We start from the raw sequence: 25498 nt of genomic DNA on the forward strand, positions 1-25498 counted from the left end.
AAGGATGGTCTACTTCGATTTCTTATTCATATTAAGAATTTAAGGAGAGTGTGAAAACAAACGCCGTTCTATAGTGTCAACAGAAATATAAACCTATTTACTCTCTACGGTAGCATTGTTTAGAGAATAAAATTTTTAAAGAGTAATACAAGGATAAAAATGCCAAACGGTTTCATTGGACAAAATATTCATATTGATATTTTTATTCAATTCCAGATCAGTCTGGGGTCTATTTCATAATGAAAGTTAATAGTGTTAGTCCATTAATGTAAGTACACAAACTATAAAGTACAAGTATTAATACGTTTCATTTCATGGACAACTATCAGTAAAATTACATGATTTTAAAAGTTTTGTTTTAATATTTATTTATTGCTATTTACAACTGTGCATTATAATACATTTAGTAAATCTGATCCAAGTTAAATTTGACTGTTACAGGCTACCTATTGGTAGCACTCTAATGACATTTTACATTAGCTGGTCTCGTGGCCATCTTCTTTTCAGGCGCCTCGGAGGATTGTCAGCAATGGAAGAGGATGCAAGATCAGAAACTAGGGGGTTTGAGTGGTTAGAGAATTTATAATGGAAGGAGTGATATCTGGTTCGGGCTAGATCGGTTACATAGGTTAAGGTCTTTATGTATGATTTTATTTGTGACAAAGTAAGGAGCATTGAAGATTTTACGAAGGATTTTGGATTGTAAGGATTGAATACGAGAGGAATTCGAAGGTTTAGTGGAGCCCCAAAGCTCAACTCCATATGTCCAGATTGGCCTTATTACAGTCATGTAGATCAGTCTTTTGTAATGTGTTGGAAGTTTAGACCGTTTGTCTAGTAAGTGCTGTAATAGTCGAAACCGACGTGCAGTTTCCTGTCTTTTCAGTCTGGTGTGAGGATTCCAGGTTAATTGTTTGTCCAAATGTAGTACAAGGTAACGGATCTGTTCGACAGGGGTAAGAGTAACATCATTAAATGAAACTGTAGAGCAGTCAGTAGGTTTACGACGAAGGGTAAAGGTGATTTGATTGGATTTGTTGGAATTTATCTTAATCCTCCAATTACGACACCAATCTTCGAGGGATGTGATATGGGATTGGAGATTTTGGGATACAATTAATGGGTTATTATTAACGACGAGCACTTATGTGTCATCGGCATACGTGGTGAGGATACTGTTGGGATTGGTTGGAATGTCAGCTGTATAGACGGTGTAGAGGATGGGACCAAGGATACTACCTTGAGAAACACCAGCGGACTGAGAATAGAGGGATGAATAGGAACCATTGTGGTTTACTTGATTTTAAAAGTAAAAACTTATCCGGCAGAATTGTATTAGTCAGTGAAATTGTACCAAATTCAAACTACAAGATTAAGTATTAGTTTGTACTTTATAATGGAACAGGGCCCTGCTGGTAGGTCTTACATGGTTAATATAACAGTTAGATTTTTCCTTTTGTTTAACAATTAATTATAGGGGGGGAAGTATAGTCTCGTGCAAAAGACATCCCTAACTATATTCAACGTTATAAATATTGCATAATTGAGGCTTGTAGCTTCAAAACCAGCTCCATCCATATTTTTCTGAAAAGTCATTTTTTCTTCTTTCCGCAAATTCTGGATACACATCATACTGCCAAGCGATACGGAGAAGGACCAGCTCCTTCACCGTGAAAATTACGTTCAAAGTTATGCGTTTTTTTTTCCTCTAAAACAGAAAATAGACATCAATTGGTAAATATGACATAATTGCATTATATGAAGCAGGACATAATTCAAAATGAGTACTATCTTTTTCTACCATGGGTATTTGAAGGTCTTAGTGATATACGTAGATGCTTCTTCTGTGTAACTCTTACTATACTATTGCTCTACCCCAATTAGGGGTATTCATTCATGATCTTTAGTTTAACATGTTAAAGCGTGTTAAATGGGAAAACTCATGTTAAATGGAGAAATAATTCCTTCTTTCACCATGTTTTTTTTTAATAATTTATTTAAATATATTTAATTAATGACCTTGGCAGAATAGCCTGCAAAACTTTTTTTAATAATTGGATGTGAGGTGTAATTTTTTTTTTTTATAATTTATTTATTGTTCTTTACAACTGTATACATATATACACATCAAGTAAATTTGCTGTAAGTGATATTATGATAAGATAAAAGCATGTGGAGAATCTACCCATTGATAGAACTCCAAAAACATTTCTAAAGGAGAAGATCTCGAGGCCATCTTCTTTTCAGTCGCCTAGGAGGATTATTAGTTAGTGAAAGAGAAGCCAGGTTAGAAACGAGTTGGTTTGGGTGGTTGGGAAGTTTATTATGGAAGGATTGGTATCTGGTTCTGGCCAAATCAGCAGCATTTGGGATATTGAGGTCCTGATGGATGATTTGATTGGTGACAAAGTAAGGAGTATTAAGGATTTTACGAAGGATTTTGGACTGTAAGGATTCGAGAGGAATTAGATGGTTTAGTGGAGCCCCATAGCTCAACTCCGTAGGTCCAAATCAGATCAGTCTTTTGAAATGGATTGGAAGTTTGGACCGTTTGTCTAGTAAATGTTGTAATAGTCGGAATCGATGAGCAGTTTCCTGTCTTTTCAGTCTTGTTTTAGGATTCCATGTCAGTCATTCGTCCAGATTTAGGCCTAAGTAACGGATCTTTCACCATGTTAAAACGATATAACATGGTTGAGAGTCTGTTGAATGGAGAATGTCTCACGCAACAGACCAGATGAGCTCGTCACCATTTTTTTTTTGTCGTGTGAGGTTACTTGCACGCAGTTTGTGTTTTGATTGATTAAGGTATACTGACACAACTTACCAGCTATTACCAGAAGTAATACATTCGTCAGGCAAACATTATGTATTGAAATTTTTATTTCTTTTAAATACTTTAATTGTATAAATTAATAACCATTTTGTATGATTTAATATTCTGAAATGTATTATTAGAATCAATAAATATTACTACACAATCTCCTGATCCATTAAAAGCAAACGTCTTACACGTAGCATCTCTCGATGGCGTTTAATATCCTAGAGATTTGAATAAGTAAAAATTCGCAAACTCAAGTAGGCAAAGAATAATATTATTTTATTTATTTATTCCACCTTCCCCTTCCTTACAAGCAATAGAGGTGTGCAGCAGCAGTTCGATGTCACATATCCATCATCAAACTACTGCTAATAAATCAATTTACAGTTAATGATTCACTAAGTTTTCTTATAGCTTCCATCAGTTTTCCGCGCATCTTCCGTGCGCAGACATACCAGGGGGTGGTCTTCTTCTTTGACTAATATTGAAGTGGCTTGGTCCAATAATTGTTTTCCATCCGTATACAAATTCTTCGTAATGCGGATAGTTTTCGTCGGTTACTAGCTGAGGAAAGTCGTTCTCATTGAGGGCGTAGAGTCCAGTTTCCCTCAGCAATCTGGCCCGTAATGCATCAAAGGCGATACAGTCTATGATGATGTGCTCGGCAGTCTCCGGAACATAACAACTAGGGCATAGGGGGTCGATATCCATCCCGTGGCCATGAAGCTGGGCTCGAAATCCCCCATGTCCCGTGAGAAATTTAGAGAGCCAGTTCTCTGGGAGGACCCACTTTGCTTCCATCCGTGACCGAACGGTGGGGAAATATTTCCTTAAGATAGCACTTTTTGGGCTTGTCATCCAACGGTGGTGTCCTCCCGGAGAATGGCTTTCCATTTACTTGTGCTCTCGTCAACCCTCACTGAAGATTTGCCAGCAGACCTGCCGAGTCCTCTTTCTTGAATTTAAACATCATCATTTCTTCCTGCAGAAGGTCAAGAGGTACCCCTCCCGCTAAAACTTGTATCGCCTCATGTGAGACACTCACGGTATGCCTTGGTGACTCTAAGCAAAGCCGTCGGTTGGATTGTAACCAATTTTCTCTTCTGCCGTTGCGAGAGATTCCGGTTCCAGGCGGGGGAGGTATACCTCAGAATACCCACGACCACTCCTTTATATATATATTCATTGTCGCGGGGAATCTGAGGCCACAGAAGGCGCCCCCCACACGACTAAGGCCGTTCAAGGATTGGGCCATCCTATTCCCCAAGTATCCCAAGTGAGGAGTCACGTAGGCAAAGAATAATAACGTACATGGTGAGTTAGCAAATTTAAATATTAGTTTAGGAATTCTATAATTTATCTCAGCCTTCTCTGGATATCACCTTCTTCCTAAACCTTGCTTCCTTTCGTAAGGAATTACGGCTCGTACTCGTTGTAGTTATATTCCTCTGCACGACTATAAGCTCGATTCCTGCTGAGTCGAGTTTATTTTCTGTAAGGATCTACAGCTGGTACATGTCGGACTTGTCTATCTTTTTTGACTGGCGGTTCCAACACTGTAGCGCGAAATTCCGGGACTTAGAACTTGTACCAGAAGACTCATCCTGGCTAATCATCTCCTAACCAACTACCCAACTTGTATGAACGCACATTGTCCAGGCCTTCTGGTATAGAGTACCTCACATATTCAACTGGAGTCACCAAACTACCACAAGAGAACAAATGTAGAATCTACTTGCAAAGTAATTTTAATATAATGACATTTATTTAAGTCTATTAATAATAAGTTAATGACTACATTATAAGAATGAGGATTAAAAAAAAAAGGTGAGTTAACACAAAAGACTTTTAATAAAATGCTAACATTAAATTTTATTTCATTTCTTGCATTGAGAAATTATTGTATATCATGAAGGGTATATTTTCATACCTGGTAACAAAATTCACTATTCATAAACTATGCATACGTATATTGAATTAACTATAATTTACTGAATACATACATACACTTTTTTGTATTCTTGGCAATTAATGTATAACAGGAACAGTTTATAAGTTACAAATAATACACATTGTTTTTAGATAATTACTACGAGCCCAATAAATTACAATTTTTTTTCTATAATATATGAAAATCAAATTCTTCCAGAAGTATATGGGACATTCTCCAAATTCGATGCTATTTAGGTACTAAACATTTTCGAAAATTAAAATTGATTGTTTCCATTTCCAAGTCCTTGAAGCAGGCACTCACACACTAACATAGTTTTCATTCATAAAAATAAACAAAACATTCGATTCATAAAAAAAAAAAGTCTATGCCTAGGAATTCAACTTTTGAGGGACATTGAGAACACACAATATGGAGGATATACATGGTTTAATAATATTGGCCAAGAGGTAATCGATATATCACTGGGTTTGTTTAAAAATGCAAAACGCGAAGGGAAATTTCGATTTTAGAGGATACTTTTACTAATAAAATTGTATTTATAGCTCAACCAAGAAGGTTTCCTTTTAAATATAAAGTGAGGAAGCAAAATTAATTTTTGGTTTTCTTAATAAGAAATAATGCTAGAAAATTAACTATTTATCCCTTCCTTCCTATTATGGTCGATCCCTAGGCCCAACAAAAATGTTCATTAGTGCTAGAGAGTTAGTTCCTAGGGAGAGACATGTAAACTGTTTTTAATTTATGCACGCAAAAGATAAGAAAGATTAAAATATACATAAAAAGGTTCTGAATTACTATGTAACTGTATATATACAAAATTTAAGTCTTTCCTGTACTGATTTTATTGACTTGAGAGAGACTACCAATAAAAACTCTCCAACACTATACACATAGTTTTATATCCTGGAAGTAACAGAAGAAGTTAGATTAAAAAACAAACGAGACTATGAGTTTTCAGCTGCTTACCAGTGTTGTCTGGTCACTTTCCAGAACATAATTTCTCTTTGCAAATGTATATTAGCAAGCATTTTAATAATGTGCTGAGGTAAAAAATTATGGAGATTGGTGCGTTCAACTTAGAATTCAAATTATGTTTTATACCAATACTTTAAAGGATGCTGAACTATATGACAGTCATCTTCTCAGATTTACTCCAAAAGAAACTGGTGCCTTTGTCAACTTAAATCAGAGATTCAGCTTTTCGACATGGTCGGGGAATGACAAAGCTAGAATTGAATATTTATTACTATTGGATTGTAAAATAACTTCGTAGCGTTTTTCAATATTTCAAATTAATCCTCTCTGTGTTTATAAAAGCATGTTTATTTGGTCAATAATGTTTACATATTCTTAAAAAGGGTTAGTTAAGGTGCTTTTATGCATCAGTTTCAACCGAGATTCCTAATCTTAAAGTGGTATTTTGTTTGGTGAAAATGGAAGAGAAAAAAATTCATTTTCGTCATTTAATGATTTTTTATTTCCGAAAAAGACAATCTGCTGCACAGACGGTTAAAAAAATTTGCAGTGTGTATGGCGATGATGCCTTAGGAGAAAGCACTGCCCGTAAGTTGTTTGCTCTATTGAGAACCGGAAATTTTGACTTGGAAGACGCAAAGCGCTCAGGTCGTCTTTCAACTGTTGATGATGACCAAATTCATCGGTCACAGACAACCCTCACCTTACCATACTAGATATCGCAGAGCTTAATATGCTTGTAAACTTAATATGAGATAAAGCTTAATATGCAAGTGTCTCCGATCATTAGTGTCTCATAATCGCAAAGGCACAGTTTTCCATTACGATAACGTCCATCCTCAAGTCTCTTTGCAGACCCGGCAGAAATTATTGGAGTTTGGCTGGGATATGATCCCAACAGATTTTCACTTATTTCAGGCCCTTCAAAACTCTCTTAACAGGAAACACATTAATTCACCCGAGGACTGCAAAACGCACATAGAATAGTTCTGGGAGGATGGAATAAAAAAATTACCCGAAAAATGGCAACATGTAATAGATCGAATATAATTGATTAAAAATATTTACAAGAATCTGAATTTTATATTGAAATCGCCAGTAAAAAACGCTATGAACTTATTTTACAACCCAATACATAGCCATTAATTATTGGAACTTCAAAAGGGGAAGGAAATGTCAGCCTAAAAAAGGATAATCATTCTCATTTTAATAATTTATCATTTTATCACCCTATATTTTTTTTTAAAGCCCTTTAACTAAAGAAACATTGAAATTGGAGAATGACACATAGAAACCACTCAAGTTATACTTTTACCCCAATAACCAAATATCCTTTTTTATATGAGTTTATTATTTAAATTATATATTGTTTTCTGCTACAGGTTAAACAATGTTTTGATGATTTTTTCTTTGGTGCTTTTAATTTAGATGGAACGAATTAACAGTATAAAGTGTAAATTGAGTGGTATCTTTACTATACAATCCAGGATCATCCTCTATCCTATATAGAAAGAATGAAAATTTTGGTCAAAACATGTCAGAATAAGTTAGATCACAGGAATATTTCAGTTTTTTGTTAAAATAATTTAGTTCTATCACAGATTTTATTTTCATTTCATGTTAAGACCCAAATAAATATTCTTTAAAAAGATATAATAAGAGAATAACAAAAATATTTTCCAACAGAAACATCTTTAGCTATAAATAACCATACTAAATAAGTATCCTAAATTTTCAGTCAACTAGTTTTAACAATTTCATCTGTCTGTAAATTATTTTAAAAAACAATAACAACCTCAAAATCAACCCACAGTACAGGTACAAGGGAGCAACAAATAAGATGTGTTTCCTGGTCGACGCATATCTGATGCTGCACCAAATATTTCTCCATTCCTAGTTACTGCTGTCACTACACCACTATGTCCTATAAGAGTTGCATTGTGACCACGAGCCTCCATACCCAAAACGACATCCTAAAACAAAGAAAGTAGACCATGTGTAAGTTTAAGAGAACTAATTGTTGTTTTGTAAAATTTTCCTATACTGCATAGGAGAACCACTACATAATAATTTCATCTTCATAGCTGTTCTACACATAGAAAGGTTTTATAATATAGATAGATAGAGATAAAATGGGTTTCCATGAGATCTTGCAAATAATATTTTAAAATGAACATAGACCAATTTGCTGTATCATAACTAAGATTTTGACTATACTGCTGTAGCAACATCGCTATCTAATGTTCTATACTTTAACTACTACAGCCTGCACCAAGACGCAACCTACCTGCTAACACTTGAACTACTGCAGTCATCAGGCAAATGCTGTATTTATTGTATATATTTTAATGCCACTCACGTAACAACCATAAAATATATTATTATATATAAATGTATTATCAGAACCAATAAATATTAAAATAGAATCTTCTGTCCACTAAAATTCTTCTGTAAATATTTTTAGTTGCAGAGTTAATTTTAAATAGGTCATTAATCCAAAATGACTCCTATCAGATAGAAAGGAGGAGAATTGAAAAAATTGGGATTCAAATTTTATCATCCCTTACTAAAATAAGCAACTCATTATTATCCACAAATTTTATCTAAAATGAAATATTATAAGCATTAAAGTTATTTACCTTTGACATTGAGGGTTCATAATACCAATTCATGGGCATCAGTTGGTGATGAAATCTTGCTCCTTCCACTGCCTCAACTATGGATTCGTGATGCCAAATGTTACGAATAATTGTCTGAAAATTTATTATGTAAATTATGGTTTGCTTTTCAGTTTAGATTTGATAAAGTTTTGATTAAACTAACCAAAGCAGTCGATGTTGTTATTTTTGTTCCTCCTGCTGCTCCAACAACCAAGCAGACATCGCCATTTTGATCAACCAAGATAGAAGGACACATTGATGACTGAGGGCGCTTTCCGGGCTCAATAAAATTTGTATCTGATGGATAAACTCCAAAACTATTCACTAAACCTGGTGTTGAGAAATCGTCCATTTGATTGTTCATTAATATACCAGTGCTCTCTGACACAAACCAACTTCCAAACCTATAAGGAGAAGCAAAGTAATTGAAATGATAGTGGTTCATAATACATTCAATAGAAAAAATAATTTCATAAAAATAAGAAATTTAGAAAATCGTTTGAAAAATTAACTCCAATGATTTGGTTCATGTTTTAATATTATTTGAATTTTACTCAATCTCGATTCACCTCTGAATCCAAAACTTGTGAAGTTCTGATGACCTTATGAAGGATAGCAAGAAGTTGAATTTTCTAATCTATGACTTTATTAAGCAAACCATTATTCACTTTTTAAAATAAGTTACCATTATAGCGAGTTACTTTGCTCCTCGAAAGGATGATTTTGCTCCAATGATGTCGAAAATCTTGTTGTTGAGTGTGCCACACTAGTGGTAGTGAAAGGCACAAAAGGGATAAGAAGGAAAGAGGAGAGTATAAACCTTGTTGAGACATTAAAAAAAAAAAAAAATGGGCTATAAATAAGAAATACTTTATAACACATCACATGTACTTGAAGAACCACATACTGATTAGCAGCCTTACACCAGATACACTGTAACCTTCTGGCAGCAAGCCGATTGAGAACAAAATAAGAATCCAATAAAATAGGCTTCATCTCTGTAAATGATTTTGTCGAAAAATCGGCATCCACTTGTTGATGTTCAATGAACTCTCTTCACTGGAATAGGATTCAGTTCTTGTGTCAATTAAACTTTGTAAGCATGGAGATGCAGATCTTTAGTGAGTCTAAGCAGTAGAGAGCTTCTTGAAATTTTCGATTCTTGTCCACAACACTGAATGTTCCTGAACGTTCACCAACATTCTCATACACTTCTTCGATATTGAGCTTTGAATGGCTTGTTTTTCTTTACAGTTGACAAGGTTAAATCAGTATTCTGACCATATTTTTTTCGAAATTTCCGAACTGTGATTGTCAAACTTTCATTACTTTTGAAATATTGTTCAACAAAGTAAACAAATATTTCTATCACCAGACCCGGCCTGCTAAAACCCCCGGTGAGTGACGGTTCTATATCACTTCTGAAATATTAGCTTAAAACGGGAAGAGGAGACTTTAAGATAGTTTAATCGAGCAATGTTGAAAAAGCGTCTGAAATTGAAAAACAGCATGAAACCCTCCACTCCCACCCTCCATGGAAGCCTTACATATCTGACTTTTTAAACAAACAATTATAGCGCACCACAAACAAGCAGGAAAAGTCACTATAGTTATTTAAGAATTACTTTTTTATTTCACTTAACCTATATTTGAGTGTTTTAGTTGACAGAATTATCGATTCTAAATATACTTTGTTGGAAACTGTTGTGAGTTAGTCAATTGGTCAATTGGCTCATTTGGAAAAATCATTACGGGAAAGTAATGCCGAAGTGAATAATATAAAAATATATGCACTACAATGCACGAGGATTAATTCCAATTCAAAATATGACCTTAAGTGACAATTTTGTGATGCCTGCACCAATTTTTAAACTTTATTTTTCAAGCCAAACCATTTGTGATCTCTTGAATGATATAAAACTTATAGCCCCTACAATCACTCCATTTTTACTAAACCAAAACTATCAGTTGTGAGTGTGTTGGCAACCAACACTTTACTGCACAAATGGTAGCAAATTTACATCTAGCATTAATTTTGGGACACACTTTATAATAGCTATCCAATGATGTACACCATCAATAGATATTGACTTACAAGGTATTAATGGTACTTGTGGCTGCGACTGCATCACCATTTGGAGCAATCAATGCAATATTTCCTGTCCCCATGTCCTCATGGTTGTAATAATTGGCTCCGTAATCTGCTGGGTCATTATGGGTTTGGTTTGATAATATTTGCAGTTTAATTTCATCAATAAAAGCTTGATCATTGATCTTCTCAAGAACCTGTAATGTAAAAAATGTATTAAAAAAATTCATGGTATATTAATTTAAATGTTTCAATTTTTCAAAACAGTAATAACATGTGAAGTTTGAGGAAGAAAAATACTGTTTGGTATCTCTTCCATAGAGTTAATCTTCATAAAAAATAAATAAAAGACAGACATGGAAACCCAATTATGAATATCTGTTTTCTTGAAAATTTTCAAATTAATTTTGAATTTTTCAATTCAATTAATTTCAACTAAAGTTTGAATTCAGTCCCTTATTCTCACCCAAATTTTCCCCTTAATCTCCACACCTCATTTAGTAATTCTAATGTTAAGTAAAGAAATAACTTTAATATTATCTTACCTCACTGATGTTTGTAAAGTATGGATCTCCAAAGTGAGATCTCATCGCAAAAGCGTGTTTAAATGTTTCAGTAATTATAGAGATATTGGTAAGCTTATCCATATCTGACTTCAGGGTATTGTTTAATACTCTTAACATGAAGCCGAGTAATTGGCCGGAAGCTGGTGGGCCTACAGAATAGAAATTGATTCCTGACGACAGTTGGACATGAACAGGCTCTTCCCAACGAACCCTAAATTAAAAAATATAATAAAATTAAAAGATTATTCAGAACTGTTGGAGCTGAACCCTTCAGTTCAGTTAGCAAGCTGTATATACCTCCTACTGAAGGCCAGGTGCTTCTTCACTTTAGATTAGGTTAATGAGTAGACTGTATATACTATAATTGAAGGAATTTTAGGTGAAAGAAAATAAATTTACTAAACCATTTACAGGGTAGTGGAGATTGAACAAGAGAAAAACCAATACTGAAGTCTATGGTATAATTATAGGGTTGTAAGGGGGTAGCCAAAAAGAAACATGGCTGGATCAGGTTAGATTTATAATTTTTTTTTATATACATATATTTATTACTTTTATATACACCACTACTTTTATATTAATTATTTGTGTTATATTTGGTATCTTTTTATAATTATTAATGTCATATTTATTACATTTAGCTTAATATACTTATTTATTTTATTTTAATTTTTGTATGCATTCATTAGAGTGTTTTTAAAAATATTCATAGGTTGTAAATGGGAGGACCATGTTGGATTTTATGTATGTAAATAAATATGTATAACTTTAGTACATAATGCAGATATTTTTATAATGCGACGATTTAAAAAAAAAATTATGCAGTGACTATTTATATTAATAGGATTAAAAAAAAAGTGCTCCACTAGTCACAAGTATGTTGTGTATGAGGCAGTCCATTGAACTTGGCCATCACAACATTTTTCATAAAGTGTTTTGCGCTCTCTTTTAAGTGGAACCAGTGAAGATCGTAATATTGATGTGTCGATGTGCACAAAGATCTGGTTACAGTGGATTAGAAATGAAAAATAAAGTGAAATTACTTTGGTGGACGTTTATGTGGATGAAGGCGGCATCTTCTCTCTCCTGGCTCTTGTTCCTAGTTAGAGATTCACTTCCTTGAGTTACTCTTGCATTCTATCTTCGATTCAGGGAAGACAGAAGATAATTTCTCCAACAAACTTAAGGTCCAATGGGTTCCAGGTCATGTGGGTTTGTACTGCAATAAGCGAGCTGATAAGATAGCTAAATGGTTTTCGGGAAGAGTGAAAAATGCGAAACTGCCTTTACAGTAAATTTTTAGATGAATGAAAAAAGACTTCATTAGTGAATGGCAGGATAGGTATGCCTGGGAGTCAAGTTCGAAAGGTAAAGATCATTTCACTATTCAACCTAAAGTCTCTCAACGTCCATGGTTCTCTAACACTTGTGTTAAGCTAAACAGAAAAGAAATATTCTTACTTACAAGATTAAGAATTAACCATTGTCATACAAATCGCAGCTTGACATTAATTAAAGTTAAAAAAATGATAAATGTTCGACATGCAACTCCACATTATACTAAATTGCAGTAGATATGATAAATACAGGAATAAATATCCCTTCATCCAAAACAATAGCACTTTCCTTCAAGCACTGGCAGATCTAGATAGGGCTACTATTCAGTCGTTATGCAAATTTATGACAGAATCCAAAGTAGATTTTTAAAATTAAATAAATAATAATAATTTACATTCTCATCTCCATTCTATTATAATATGACAACAGGGGCAGTGTAGGACTCCAATGTCCTTGGGCCGAAGAAAGAAAAGAAAAAAAAAAGATAATTTCTCTGAATCAAACAGAAAAAAAAATGGCACTTTTTCTTTATGTCATACCAAGATAGAGAGTGTTTCTTGCTATATTGGCCACAAAGGGTACTAATACTGCTCATTACTATTAGGCATATACTTAATGGGAGGGCACCTTTTCTTGATGTCTTCTGTTTTTAAACGGAACACAAGCAGTTATATTTAATTTGGTTTTCAAAATGAAACTTCTTTACCCATGTTCTACAACTCACAAAAAAAAAAATTATACGAGGCTGAATTGACACCTTGCTGTGAGAGAATGCTCAAGATGAAATGAAAGTGGTCGGGGGCAACTCTGGATGTGTTTTGCATTTAAATTTAAATATCTTGAAAACTAAAAATGGGATTTGTATATTGTGAGTGAGAGAAATGTTCAGTAATTTATCCTCTTTATAATGAGCTGTAATTTGAAATTGTATCTTGATGCTACGTCGAGTTAGAGAGGATGAAAGTGGAAACCATAGCTCAAAAGTTGGAAAGATAAGGAATTGGAGACAAAATACATTTCATGTACATAGTACTTTTGCAATATACACCACAAGGTTCTCAATTAATGGTGAAAGATGAAAATTTACATCTAAATCCTATAATATTGATTTCAATATAAATTTTGCACGAACTATTTCAATCATTAATAGATTTTCTAAAAGATAAACTACTTTTAAAAATGATAAACTCACTACTAGGAAATACTAGAAGATATTGTACAACAATTGAAGCAGTATTTGCAATATATATTAAAAACATTCAATCAAATGTTTATATTTATTATTTTTGCTATCACAATCATGACAATATTTAGTAATGATATAAATGATAATTTAGGAATCCTACTTTTTCCTTCACAAGTGAGAGGACAACCTTGGTTTGGAGTTCTCCAGGCTAAATTCAAATATTTTAAGTAGGAATGAACATGTTTAAGATGTTATTTTACTGTAGGTTTAATATTTTTTTTCTATTTCTTATTTTGTTATAATTTAATTTATATATCTGTAAATATGGTCTCTGATATCTACTACCATTGATATCTACTACCATATTAGTTTTTGCTGTATTCTGATTTAAATTAAAAGTTTATAAAATTGTTTTTTTAAATCAATTTTTAACCTTCTTAGAGTAGGCTATAGGATATCGCAAGCAAAAAAATCTCTAACTAAAGAGAGGAACTTTATTCACATTCAGGATTCTAAAATGTTTGGGAGCCCTAAAGTTTTCAACATGAAGTCGGCTTTCATTTAACTTTTATTCCTATCACACACTGGCCATGAAGGAAAAACAAATGACTGGTGCATTTTTAATTACCATTGCCATGGCTTGATTTAGCAAATGTGCTTTTATTTGAAAAAAAAAATGCATTTTAATCCAATTAATTTTCATTATCTTTCCAAAATGAGATCTTTATTATATTAATAAGTTAGTAATTCAAAATATAATGATTTTCTCAAGTTCATTTTACTATGATTGTTTTTGGCACTTTTTTGGGCATAGTAATGTGTGCTAAAATTTTATCAGTTGATTTTGTGTTCAAGTTTTGCCTGATAGTGAGTTTAGCTAAGAGCATAACTCATGTTTTGGAAGAGTGTTTTGCGGATAACTAGGACATGAAAATAGCCATATATTTTTCTTGTCTACTGTGTCGATATGCGGATATTATTGCTTCCCCTAATTAGGGGAAGTGAGCAATCATTCTGGATCCCACCGTAAGATATAAAAATAACAACCTTGACCAGGCAAATAAAGTGGAAAGGGAAAAGAAGGAAATCTACAATAAATGCATTCCTTTCCTTAAGGATAATTTCCATGAGGGTTTTGAAGAAAGAGATTTCAACGTTAGAGGCCTCTCATTCGGATCCCATGGAATGATACCAATTACAGCAAGGAGCTTCATGGAGGAACTTGGGGTCGATATCGAGGACGTGGCAAAGATAACAGAGAATATAAGACTCTACTCCCTGGGAATCATCCACCATCACATGCTTGGAAACAGGTCAGTAAAAAGTAAGGAATACATTGCATATTTTACTTGTTATTTTTGTAAATATTTTAAATATTTATTACATATTTATTTCTATATATATATATATTTGTTAATTTTTTACAGCTATTTGTTTTTTATATGTATATTTATATATCTATCACTACTTTTATCAATTCTTTGGATCAATTATTTTTTTAAAGTTACATTGAGTTGAAAGGGAAAATATGAAAAAAAAATTAATAAAGTTTAGAGAGAAGAAAAAAGAACTAAAGGGATGAAACAAAAAAAATCAAATTCTATTATTATATCAACTTGTTTATATATTGTTACTTGTTTATATATTGTTACTTGTTTACATATTGTTACTTGTTTATATATTGTTACTTGTTTACATATTGTTATTTGTTATCCCTATGTATTGTAAGATTAAAAAAATTGTCTGATTAGATTAAAATAGGTAGGCTGTTTTTAGATCTTTCTAGTTTTTAATAAAATTTTTACCTTTTATAAAGCATATATGTTGTGAATATACCAACTATCCTAATTTAAGACATGTTATTTATTAATTGTTAATTTTTTTGCTGACCACTGTAAATAAATGAATTATATGAAAACCGAGACTATGGAATTATTTGTCTGTAATATTTTATAGTTTTAATAAAATTAATAGCCAGTTGATTTATTAGAGAAAAAGATTTTCAAAATCCAAACTTACTTGTACGAATTTAGGTCTTCTTTAGTGATAATCCCTCCATTATCTTGAATATCTTTCACTAACCCAGCTGTGAGAGAACCATTATAAAATGCATCGGCGCCTTCTTCTGCTATTATTCTCAAAGTCCTGGCTAATGATGGAAGTTTAATAATGTCTCCAGCTTCAGCAAGTTCTCCTCTGTCATTTTCTAATCTCTTTCTGAAATCATAAAATAAAATAACAGGTTAATGAAGTTTTATAAATCTGTCCTATGCACCTAATTTATTTCCTGATTAATCGCTGTAACTCAAAGCTTCTAATGTATTCATCTGTACCCCAGTGAATTATTGGATAATTCCAACCCATTGACAGTCCAATATGAAGTACCATTAGAGATATACAGTAAAAATAGTGTTTTGACTGGACCTTCCTCAAATTTTAAACTCTGAAGGAATTAGATCCAAGTCTAGGTTTTAAGATATCAGAAGGGGTTTGGTTAGAGAGAAAGTGATCTTGAGAAAAACTAATATATTGAAATAAAACAAAATAATTGGTGGAAGGGGGGAGGAGTAAAAAGAATACAATTATGTTAGTTAGTTAAGTATGAATTTAGATATGTGGGAAAAATTGGTCTGTTGGTGAGATGTCAATATGATATAGTGAGGGTCACCATTTGTGTTGGTGAAAAAGTTTTTACTTGTGACCGAGTACTTGTATGTTATAGGTCACTTGATGGATGGTGTGCCACTGCTGCTCGGAGCAGGTGCTCCACGGAGATAGGTGGCCATTCTCTGAGCTGTGCCACTTACCACACTCGGTGCCGACTTCTTAGCCAGACATACTTAGTTGGCCGTGGTTTCAAAAAGAAAAGAAGCTTCTCATTCTCCACTTACTCCCTAGGTGGTGCTGGGGTTAAGTAAATATCATAGTGGCATATGACGCCCCCCTCTGGTCCTTATGAATATACATTCCAGCGATATAACAACTAAAAAACGATATTCCCATGGACTGAACAAATAGGTTAACTTAACAAACATTGACAGCATAAAATAGTATGTAACATACTATAAAAGATTTTTTAATTTTATTTTATTCATTTAAAAATGACATCCAATATACTCCGACCAGATGACAGCAGCTATCGGTCGGTGCTAAACTGACATAAAAATGAAAGACATCAGTGAAAAGTAATTATTAAAATTTTGATAATTAGGGCATAATGGAGGCTAAACAATTTTTAAGCTAGATAAGTATAATATGAATTTATCTCAAGTGATACTACTAATAATTTAATTAACAACTACTAAAATGAAAATAAAGTAAAAAATTGAAATAAAATAATAATTATTAAAAAGATTAAATAAAATAATAATAAAAATAACTCAAGGACTTTAAAGTAAATAATAAATTTACAATTAGTGAATTAATATAATAATGAGAATAAAACAAGATGATACAGAATATGATAAAAATAAGAATCCAATAATATCTAAATAAATAATATCTATAACTAAGCACATATGCATTGCTAATTCTAATTATATGTAGATTATTTTCTGGATATAAAACAACATAATAGATTTTTTGTTAATTACTGTTATAAAGTTGACTATTATTTTGACACTAGCAGTCAGAAATTAGTGGTGTGGTAGGGGGTACACCAATGGGAAATTACAATTTTCATAAAACAACTTACAGCGATACTGCTACCTGTTTGACTAGACTGTAAGGAATACAGCCACCTAAACCACAATGGCTCAGCATAACGCAACCTATTAGCGAATACCGGAACTACTACTGGTAGTAAGCATATACATAATGTACACAACACTGTATATTAATATTTGTACTATTCATTGTAAAAACCTAAATTGTAACATGTAACTACTATATAAAACCTTTTAATGTATATAAATGTATCATTTGAATTAACCAAGATTCCAATAGAATCTGCTGATCCACTGAAAGCTAACATCTTACGAGTAGTACCTTTCGATGGCCTTTAATAGTGCAGAGATTTAACTATGCCAAAATTAGAAGGTCTCAGTGTGGAATCTCGTTTCATGAGAAATATCTCTTTAGGTAGAAGAGGATATCAATTTGTGGGTACTATATTTTTGGAAAAGTATATTGTCTTTTATTTCTCTGTCTTCTCTGGAATTGCTCCTCCTTCCTATACCTATTATTATTCTATAGGACCCAGTGGCAGGTCACCCTCCAGATTTTCATACCCCTTCATATTTTCAGGAATAGTACTCTTTAGAACAAAGTTACCTTCCTTAAGACCTGGGGGTTGGTTACGTTCTGGGCTTGCATTCTTCCTTCATATCTATAGGAATAGTACCCTGTAGGATGAGGTTACCTCATTCATCTCTTGATCAATTACCTTACCTAAGTGAACATGCATTGTCGAGGCGTTCTGGTCAAGAGTATTAAACATTGTCAATTAGAGTTGGATCATTTAATACAACTACCTTGACAACTAATTAGCTATGTAATATTGATATGTAACTGCCTATCTGAAGTTTGAAATTCCAGACTAAATCAATTTGCGACCAAAAGTAAGGATATGTTTAAAAGATTATAATGAATATGATCTATTTGTTACAACTATTAGACTATTTATAAATCAAAATTTTATTAATTTCAGTAAAAATACACCATGAAGCTGATATAAATCGTTACCTTAACCCAGGTATTCTCAAAATTCCATCCCTATTGTTCATTATGTAGCCAGCTAGAGGCTTACTCACAGGGATGCCTTCCTCGCACATTTTTATCGCATCAACAAAAAGTTCTTTCCAGGGGGCTTTGCCTCCATACTTCTTGTACATCTCCCAATAGCCTTTGATCTCTCCAGGAACAGCCACTGCTAGAGCACCTAATACATTTTTCAATCTCTAAAGCAAAGATACAAAATATTTCTTACCAATGGTTAACAGAATTTTTCAGTTTAAGAAAACGAATATTACCTCTCTTTGATAAGGTGAAGTTATCAGCAAACATATTGGCTGTTGATGCTGCAGGTGCTGTCTCTCTGGCAATGATTGTTGTTGCTTTAGATTCATTCTTTAGATATATAGTTGCGATGAAACCACCTCCGACTCCCATAGCATTTGGGCAAGTCAGTCCATCACAGAGCATTGTAGCAATCGCACTATCCACAGCATTACCATATTTCTTCATGATTTTTCTTAAATAACAAAAAATATTTGGCAATAATTTACTTTGGAAGGTAATTAGTTGATTGTATTTAATTAATTATTGAAAGATGGTTCTGGTGGGAACCAAAAAATAGTTATTAGTCACCAGTGTTGCACACCATTTTGCATGGTTCAGGAAGAAAATAAAAATAAAAAGAATATAATAATTATTATAAACAAATATAATTATGAATAATGGAATTGGAAATATACCACAAGAGTAATAATTAGCAAAAAAATAATTAATAAAAGAAGAAACAAATATGGTAACATTACAAGAAGGAAAGAGGAGTGGGGAAATTATATAGGTGTAAGTATGCTGCAATAAGATTCTTGATTTAATTTAGGACTGGTCCTTTTAGAATAATATAAAAGCAAGGATGCACCTCAGATTAAAATATAAAATAATAATTATAGTAGAATTATAATACATCATGAAACATCACTGAAATAAATTAGAAAACAATGAAACAATAATAATTAAAAATAAATAAGTAAAAAAGAAAACAGATAAAATAAAGCCATCTATCATATCTAAAATCATAATGTAACTAACTACCTTCTAATTAAATAAAAAGTAGAAGAAGAAAAAAAAGAAAAATTAACTAAAAGTAATTAACAAGAAGAGCAATTAATGTTTAAATTCATTTTACAAGTTTTAAATGAAAATTAGAGGCATCAAATATAAAAATTAAATTACATAAAAAAAGAATAAAAAGGCAACAAAAAACTAATCATCTAATTAATCATAAATCTTGAGAATCATAAATTAAATTAAATTTTAATAATAATAAAAAAATGAAGTAATGTTGATTATATGTATTGTGATATCCTCTTTTTTTGATAAATAGTTATTTTTTATGTATAAATAGTTTTAGTTATGTTTTATTTTATGTATTGACATTCAATATTATTTATTTGTCATATTAAACCAAGAAGCAAGCTAACCAAATTTGTTCAATCAAATATGAAGTCAAAAAACATTGTTCAAAAAAGTCAAGATGATAGAGCTGGTCCTTCCAAAGTTGGTTGAATCCCCCCCCCCCCTACTTGGTTGTGCAGATGGATTCAAATATTTTAAACTTATGTTATTTTTCTGACATGATTATGTTTACAGCAAATTTAAGAACAAATAGAAGAGAAAAATAAATATTAAGGCATAATCTACATCAAGAAAATCATAGGCAAAAACTCAAAACCATACAGTCAAAGGTTGGGAATGAGACAAAGGAAGAGAGACATTTGTTGGCTTAGGTGGCGGGAGAGTACATGTCCTGGAAGCTGGTGGTCCTTACCACCCTTTGTCTGCTCTCAGTGCTAGCATCTTCAGAAAGAAGACATTAAGAATAATCAGTCATCAAAGAAGATTAATAATAATTATAATTATAAGATATTCCTAATAACATAGAGAAGAATGTTAATTTAAAATAAATTTCTCAAATATAGTTGACATTTAATTCATTCATTTAAACCTTGTCATCATTAAAGTTAAATTTTAGATCTGAGAATAATAAAAATAGTTAGAATTCCTAGTAATTATTTTAATAAAAGTTGAGTATTACAATACGTAGTTATAGATTCTAAATAAATATTAAAAAGATCCAGCAATATTTACATTAAATTTCATCTATCATTCAATTTATTTAAAACTTTCAGGATTTGATAGTTGGAAGGGTATTAGAGCAATGAATGAGGTAATTGAATTCTGTAGGAAAGAGAAACGGATTAGGAAAGATCTGTCAATAGCTGAGGTTCGAGGAGAAGTTCTTATTAAACTGAAAGCCAAGTTGTGGGAATGTAATGAGGATTTAAAATGAAGAAGACAGGGGATGTACAATGGATGGTGGGATTAGATAACCAATATTGTAGAAATATAATATACTTACTGTCCAATGGCAGCACAAGGCCCACCATTGCTGGCAACAGCTCCCCTGGCCACCACAGGGTCTGGGTAGACCCATCTTCTGTCATCATCTTCCAAAATGATAGAAGAAGAAAAAGGAGTGAGGACGAAGCATAAGATTACTACTATTACCAAGATTAGTACCAATAAAATGATCAGCATACATTTCAAGTTCTTCCTATTCCAAATTAATAAATTTAATCAATTAAATATTATTAAATATTAAAATAGATTAAGTCAATTAAAATTACTTAATTTTAAAAAAAACTATTACTCTGTACTGTAACAAACAATGGACAAAATGAATTAAATTTCATTTTTAAACCACTGATTATGTTAAACAACTGTTTGAGCAATTAAAATGGTATAAAACACAGATAAAACAGTGGCAATAAGTAATATTTTCATTTCTCAGCAAATACAATTGTAGTAGTGAATTGTTACAATCACTTTTTTTCAATACAAATCACTTTTTTAGGGGAAATTTGCTTCAATTAATATATTTTTTCTTCCCATTATTTGTTTTAAAACTTTTTACGATTTATTTCAATATTATAGGATAAGACTAAGTTTTTCGAATAACATTCATTTCTCTTTTTTTAGAAAACTACTACCCTAAAATAAGTGAAACTCAATCAAGAGGGTAGTTTGAAAATAGGTCACTGATTCTGTACTTTTATGAAAACTATGAGTTTCATAGTACATTTAAAGTTTGATACTTTCAAACTTTGACATATAATCTTTGTTTGTAAGATATGTTATTGACATTTCCTTTAGTATTGTTCTTACATTTAATAAATAAACTAATTCTGAGTTCCATATTTGTTCAAAAAGGTATCCTTCGAGGTGTTTTTTGAAGTTATGTTTATGATTTTTTGTTTTAAAATCATATGGTAAGTGACTAACTCATTTTATTTCAATGTAATAGTAATTTTATTTGCATTAAAGCAGTATTTGTTTTTATATTTTGGAGGAGATACTTATCATTTGAGCAAGTGTTTATTGGTGTTTGATATTTTTCCAGTTTATTAATTTTTAATATTTTTATGATTGCCTTTTTAATAAAAAAATATTCCAAAATCAAAATTTTGAATTCCTGGAAAAGTGGTTTAGAGGATTCTTCTTTCCTTTTTCTTAATATTAGACAAATAATACTTTTTTTTTATCTTCAGATTAGTTGAATACATTGCAATGGTACAGGTTGGTTCTATTTACTGTGGATCAGAGAGGATTTTATAACCAAAGACAAATAGTATGTGTGTTAGCCAGAAGCAAATAGAACTCAGACAAAGGAAAGCCTAGTGTCCAGGTCTGAAGCAGTGTTTCCATCCACTGTTTTATTTATAATTATATTTAAAAATTAAATAATAATACCAATTTTCTACAACCCTATTAAGCAATTCAAATGAAATAATATTAACACTATTCCTCTTTCAGCCATCAATAATTGATTCAGATTTATAGTAATTGTAGTTTCTTAATACTAACTGTAGGTTATACATCAAATTTGTCTGACATTTATTTTTTATCTTACAATTTTGATGTACCAACGCTCCTTTTGCTCATTCTCAGATTTTCATGTGTAAATAAATTCTCCATGGCAAAAAAGAATATTATAAGCAGGAGGATCTCATATGGATCTGACATGGAACAGAGGTGTCATTCTAAACGAGGTCAAGAAGTTGGTAATGGATAAACATGGTTTGGTTGTAGAAGAAAAAAAAGATTATTAATTAGTACTACTAATATTCTTGTAATCGAATAATTTTTTATGAGAAATTTTTAATGTTACACATTTTAGTCCATAAGTCCAAAAAAATCATTTTCAATAACCAGTCTGTTTGTTTGTCTTTGTATATATACGAGGGCTGTCCAGAAAGTAACAGACGTTTTAGCCAATCTGCCTTTTTAACCGTTTTAGCCTAGGTGAGGATAGAGCCGCCATCTAGGTATCCAAACGTTCCAACATTCAGTACGCATCCAGCTGTTGTAGCGTGAGGACTGTGCGTTCCTCACTTTGCTCTCAGTGAGTCGTTAAATTGTGCCCTGCATAGAAAATCCCGCCACTTGTCAAGTGCAGTCTGTGATTCTGTTTTTTGTTTACTCGAAAGATCAGGCCAATTGAAATTTATCGTAAACTTTGTGATGTTTACGGGCAGGAGATAATGTGTGAAAGCCGAGAGAGGCAATGGTGCATTAATTTTTAAAATGGCCGTACCAGTGTTCACAACGAGGACCGTAGTGGTAGGCCTATTCTTGTTACTGATGACCTGGCAATGCAAATCAATGACAAAATTCGTGAATACCGTCGTTTCACGATTACAGAACTGTCGGAATATGGGCCCTCATATGTATACCAGAAATGGGCAAAAATTAACTATAGTTGAAACTAATATCTAAAATTGCCATTGATACGATATTTATTTATCAATGATTTATTCATTTATAAGGGTCATATCAATGGCGATTTTAACTATAGCTACTTTTCGCCCAACTCTGTCATATATCCATTAGAAATAAGAAAAGTTAAAACAAATGGGACCTTCATACATTAGAAATTGAAGGTGGTAAAAACATAAGTGAATTGAAAAAAAAAATTAAATTGTTATTCGAATAATATTTATTCGACTAATTTTTCATTCGACTGATTTTTTATTCAATTAAAATAGTATTTTAAATATTCGTATAAAAAATTATTCGGATTGTTTAGTCGTATTTTTATTCAAATAAAAATGAATTCGTCTCTTGTCAATCGAATAATTTTTACCCAACTCTGATTGTATATTAAATATCTGAAAAATGAAATAAATCGATACATTTCCCCCAAATTTCACGAAGTTTGGTGCATCAAATTGTGCTGGTGAAGCTTGGTTACCACAAATTTTGTGCTCGTTGGGTTCCGAAAATAATAACGGAAGACCATAAGAAAAAGAGACTGACTGCATTACTGACCTTTCAACAAGAACACAGCACAAATGGTAATGCAGTTCTTGATCGTATCGTAACCGGAGACGATACTTGTGTGAACCATGTCAACTGTGAAGCAAAATAGCAGTCGATGAAATGGCACGCACATTTTCCCAAGAAACCACGAAAGTGTTAGCAAACGCTGTCAGCAAGAAAGGTCAGGGCTACTGTATTTTGGGGCTCCAATGGAGTGCTTCTCGTTCATTTTGTGGAACGTGGAGCAACAATCAACTCAAGAAGGTATAGTAAAACATTAAGAAAGATGCGGGGCGTCATACAAATAAGCGTCGGGAAAACCTTAGCGCCAAGGTGTTGTTTTTTCACAACCCACGTCCACACACGGCCAATCGTACCCGAGGACTCTTGGATGGTTTTGAATGGAAGTTGTTTAACCATCTACAGCCCGGATTTGGCGCCGAGCGATTTGGATTTGGCCGAGGATTTGGCGACCACCTCTTCCTAGCGATGTAAAAATGGCTTGATAAAATCAAACAACGATTTGATAATGACGCCGAACTGTCATTAAGAAAAATATCTTAAGAGTGAACCTTTCAAATACATATAATAAACTTTGAGTTTTTTAAATTTGTGAATTGTTTGTTTCAAAACGTCTGTTACTTTCTGGACAGCCCTCGTATAATGCCGGATTAACGAAGAGGTCCCATGTTCCTAAAGAGTCCTTGTCTTAAGCAGAAAATCGATTCATTTTCTACATCTCTGTAAAAACATATAATAGGATTCCGATTCATTACAAATCCAAAAATTAAAATAAATCGATATGCGACCTTAAGTCGATAGCATTTTCATTTTCCTCACTTTCAAAAACATATAGAGGGGCCCTCATATGTATACCATAAATGGGTAAAAATTAACTATAGTTGAAACTAATATCTAAAATTGCCATGGATACGATATTTATTTATCAATGATTTATTCATTTATCCATGGCGATTTTAACTATCAGTTTTAACTATAGCTACTTTTTGCCCAACTCTGTCATATATCCATTAGAAATAAGAAAAGTTAAAACAAATGGGACCTTCATACATTAGAAATTGAAGGTGGTAAAAACATAAGTGAATTAAAAAAAAAAATCAAATTGTTATTCGAATAATATTTATTCGACTAATTTTTTATTCAATTAAAATAGTATTTTAAATATTCGAATAAAAAATTATTCAGGTTGTTTAGTCGTATTTTTATTCAAATAAAAATGTATTCGTCTCTTGTCAATCGAATAATTTTCACCCAACTCTGATTGTATATTAAATATCCGAAAAATGAAATAAATCGATACGTGTTTAAAATCGATTACATTTTCGATGTAGGATTCTTTGGTAGTATAAACGCGTTTTACTTGTGTCATGGAGTCACACTGTAGACCAACCTCTCCTTCTTACCCTAGCTGCTTCTACATGAGGTCGTAAAACTCCAAATAAAACAATAAAAAATACTAAGTCTTGAAAGGAGACCTTCAGAACACGTTGTAATCTGCTTAAAAACAAAATAATCTTTGCAAATACTCATAATGCCCCCTCTCCCATTTGTAATCTGTCGTTAAGACTTTTAATTCGATAATCAAGAGTTATCGCTTGTAATTTTTTTATTGCCTTGTAAGATATAGTTAATTGAACCTATGAAAACCAGAGTGGCCTGACCAACCTGTAGTAATTTAGAAGGCCCATTATGAGGGAAACTAAATAAATGTTTGTAAAACTGCTTGAGACCAGTTGTGAAAGCTAATCTTTATTCTTTTTATCAGGGGATTTCATGTATTATATCTGATTTTTGTTAATATGCTGAGGTGAAAAACTTCCTATTAGAACATATCATAATTA

At 32.3% G+C, this 25498-nt stretch overlaps 1 protein-coding gene across 2 annotated transcripts in view; it reads right to left on the minus strand.

Moving 5' to 3' along the window:
- Positions 1 to 4686: 4686 nt before the first annotated feature.
- The window catches only part of LOC106687943 (glutathione hydrolase 1 proenzyme), a 34692-nt gene continuing 13880 nt past the window's right edge, over positions 4687 to 25498 (minus strand). Inside the window, exons 2-10 of one of the 2 annotated variants that reach the window (XM_014432142.2) lie at positions 20677 to 20871; positions 18560 to 18780; positions 18273 to 18468; positions 15609 to 15806; positions 11045 to 11276; positions 10506 to 10696; positions 8574 to 8814; positions 8390 to 8503; positions 4687 to 7723 (exon numbers count right to left, since the gene is read on the minus strand). In XM_014432142.2, coding sequence (XP_014287628.1) covers positions 7553 to 7723; positions 8390 to 8503; positions 8574 to 8814; positions 10506 to 10696; positions 11045 to 11276; positions 15609 to 15806; positions 18273 to 18468; positions 18560 to 18780; positions 20677 to 20871 — 1759 coding nt within the window. In that variant the 3' untranslated portion in view covers positions 4687 to 7552. Of the gene's footprint in view, positions 7724 to 8389; positions 8504 to 8573; positions 8815 to 10505; positions 10697 to 11044; positions 11277 to 15608; positions 15807 to 18272; positions 18488 to 18559; positions 18781 to 20676; positions 20872 to 25498 lie in introns of those variants that run through there. The other variant, XM_014432150.2, reaches the window with a different exon arrangement.

This window comes from Halyomorpha halys, unplaced genomic scaffold, assembly GCF_000696795.3.
Source record: "Halyomorpha halys isolate HHAL.00 unplaced genomic scaffold, Hhal_1.1 Scaffold40.1, whole genome shotgun sequence".
NCBI classification, from domain to species: domain Eukaryota; kingdom Metazoa; phylum Arthropoda; class Insecta; order Hemiptera; family Pentatomidae; genus Halyomorpha; species Halyomorpha halys.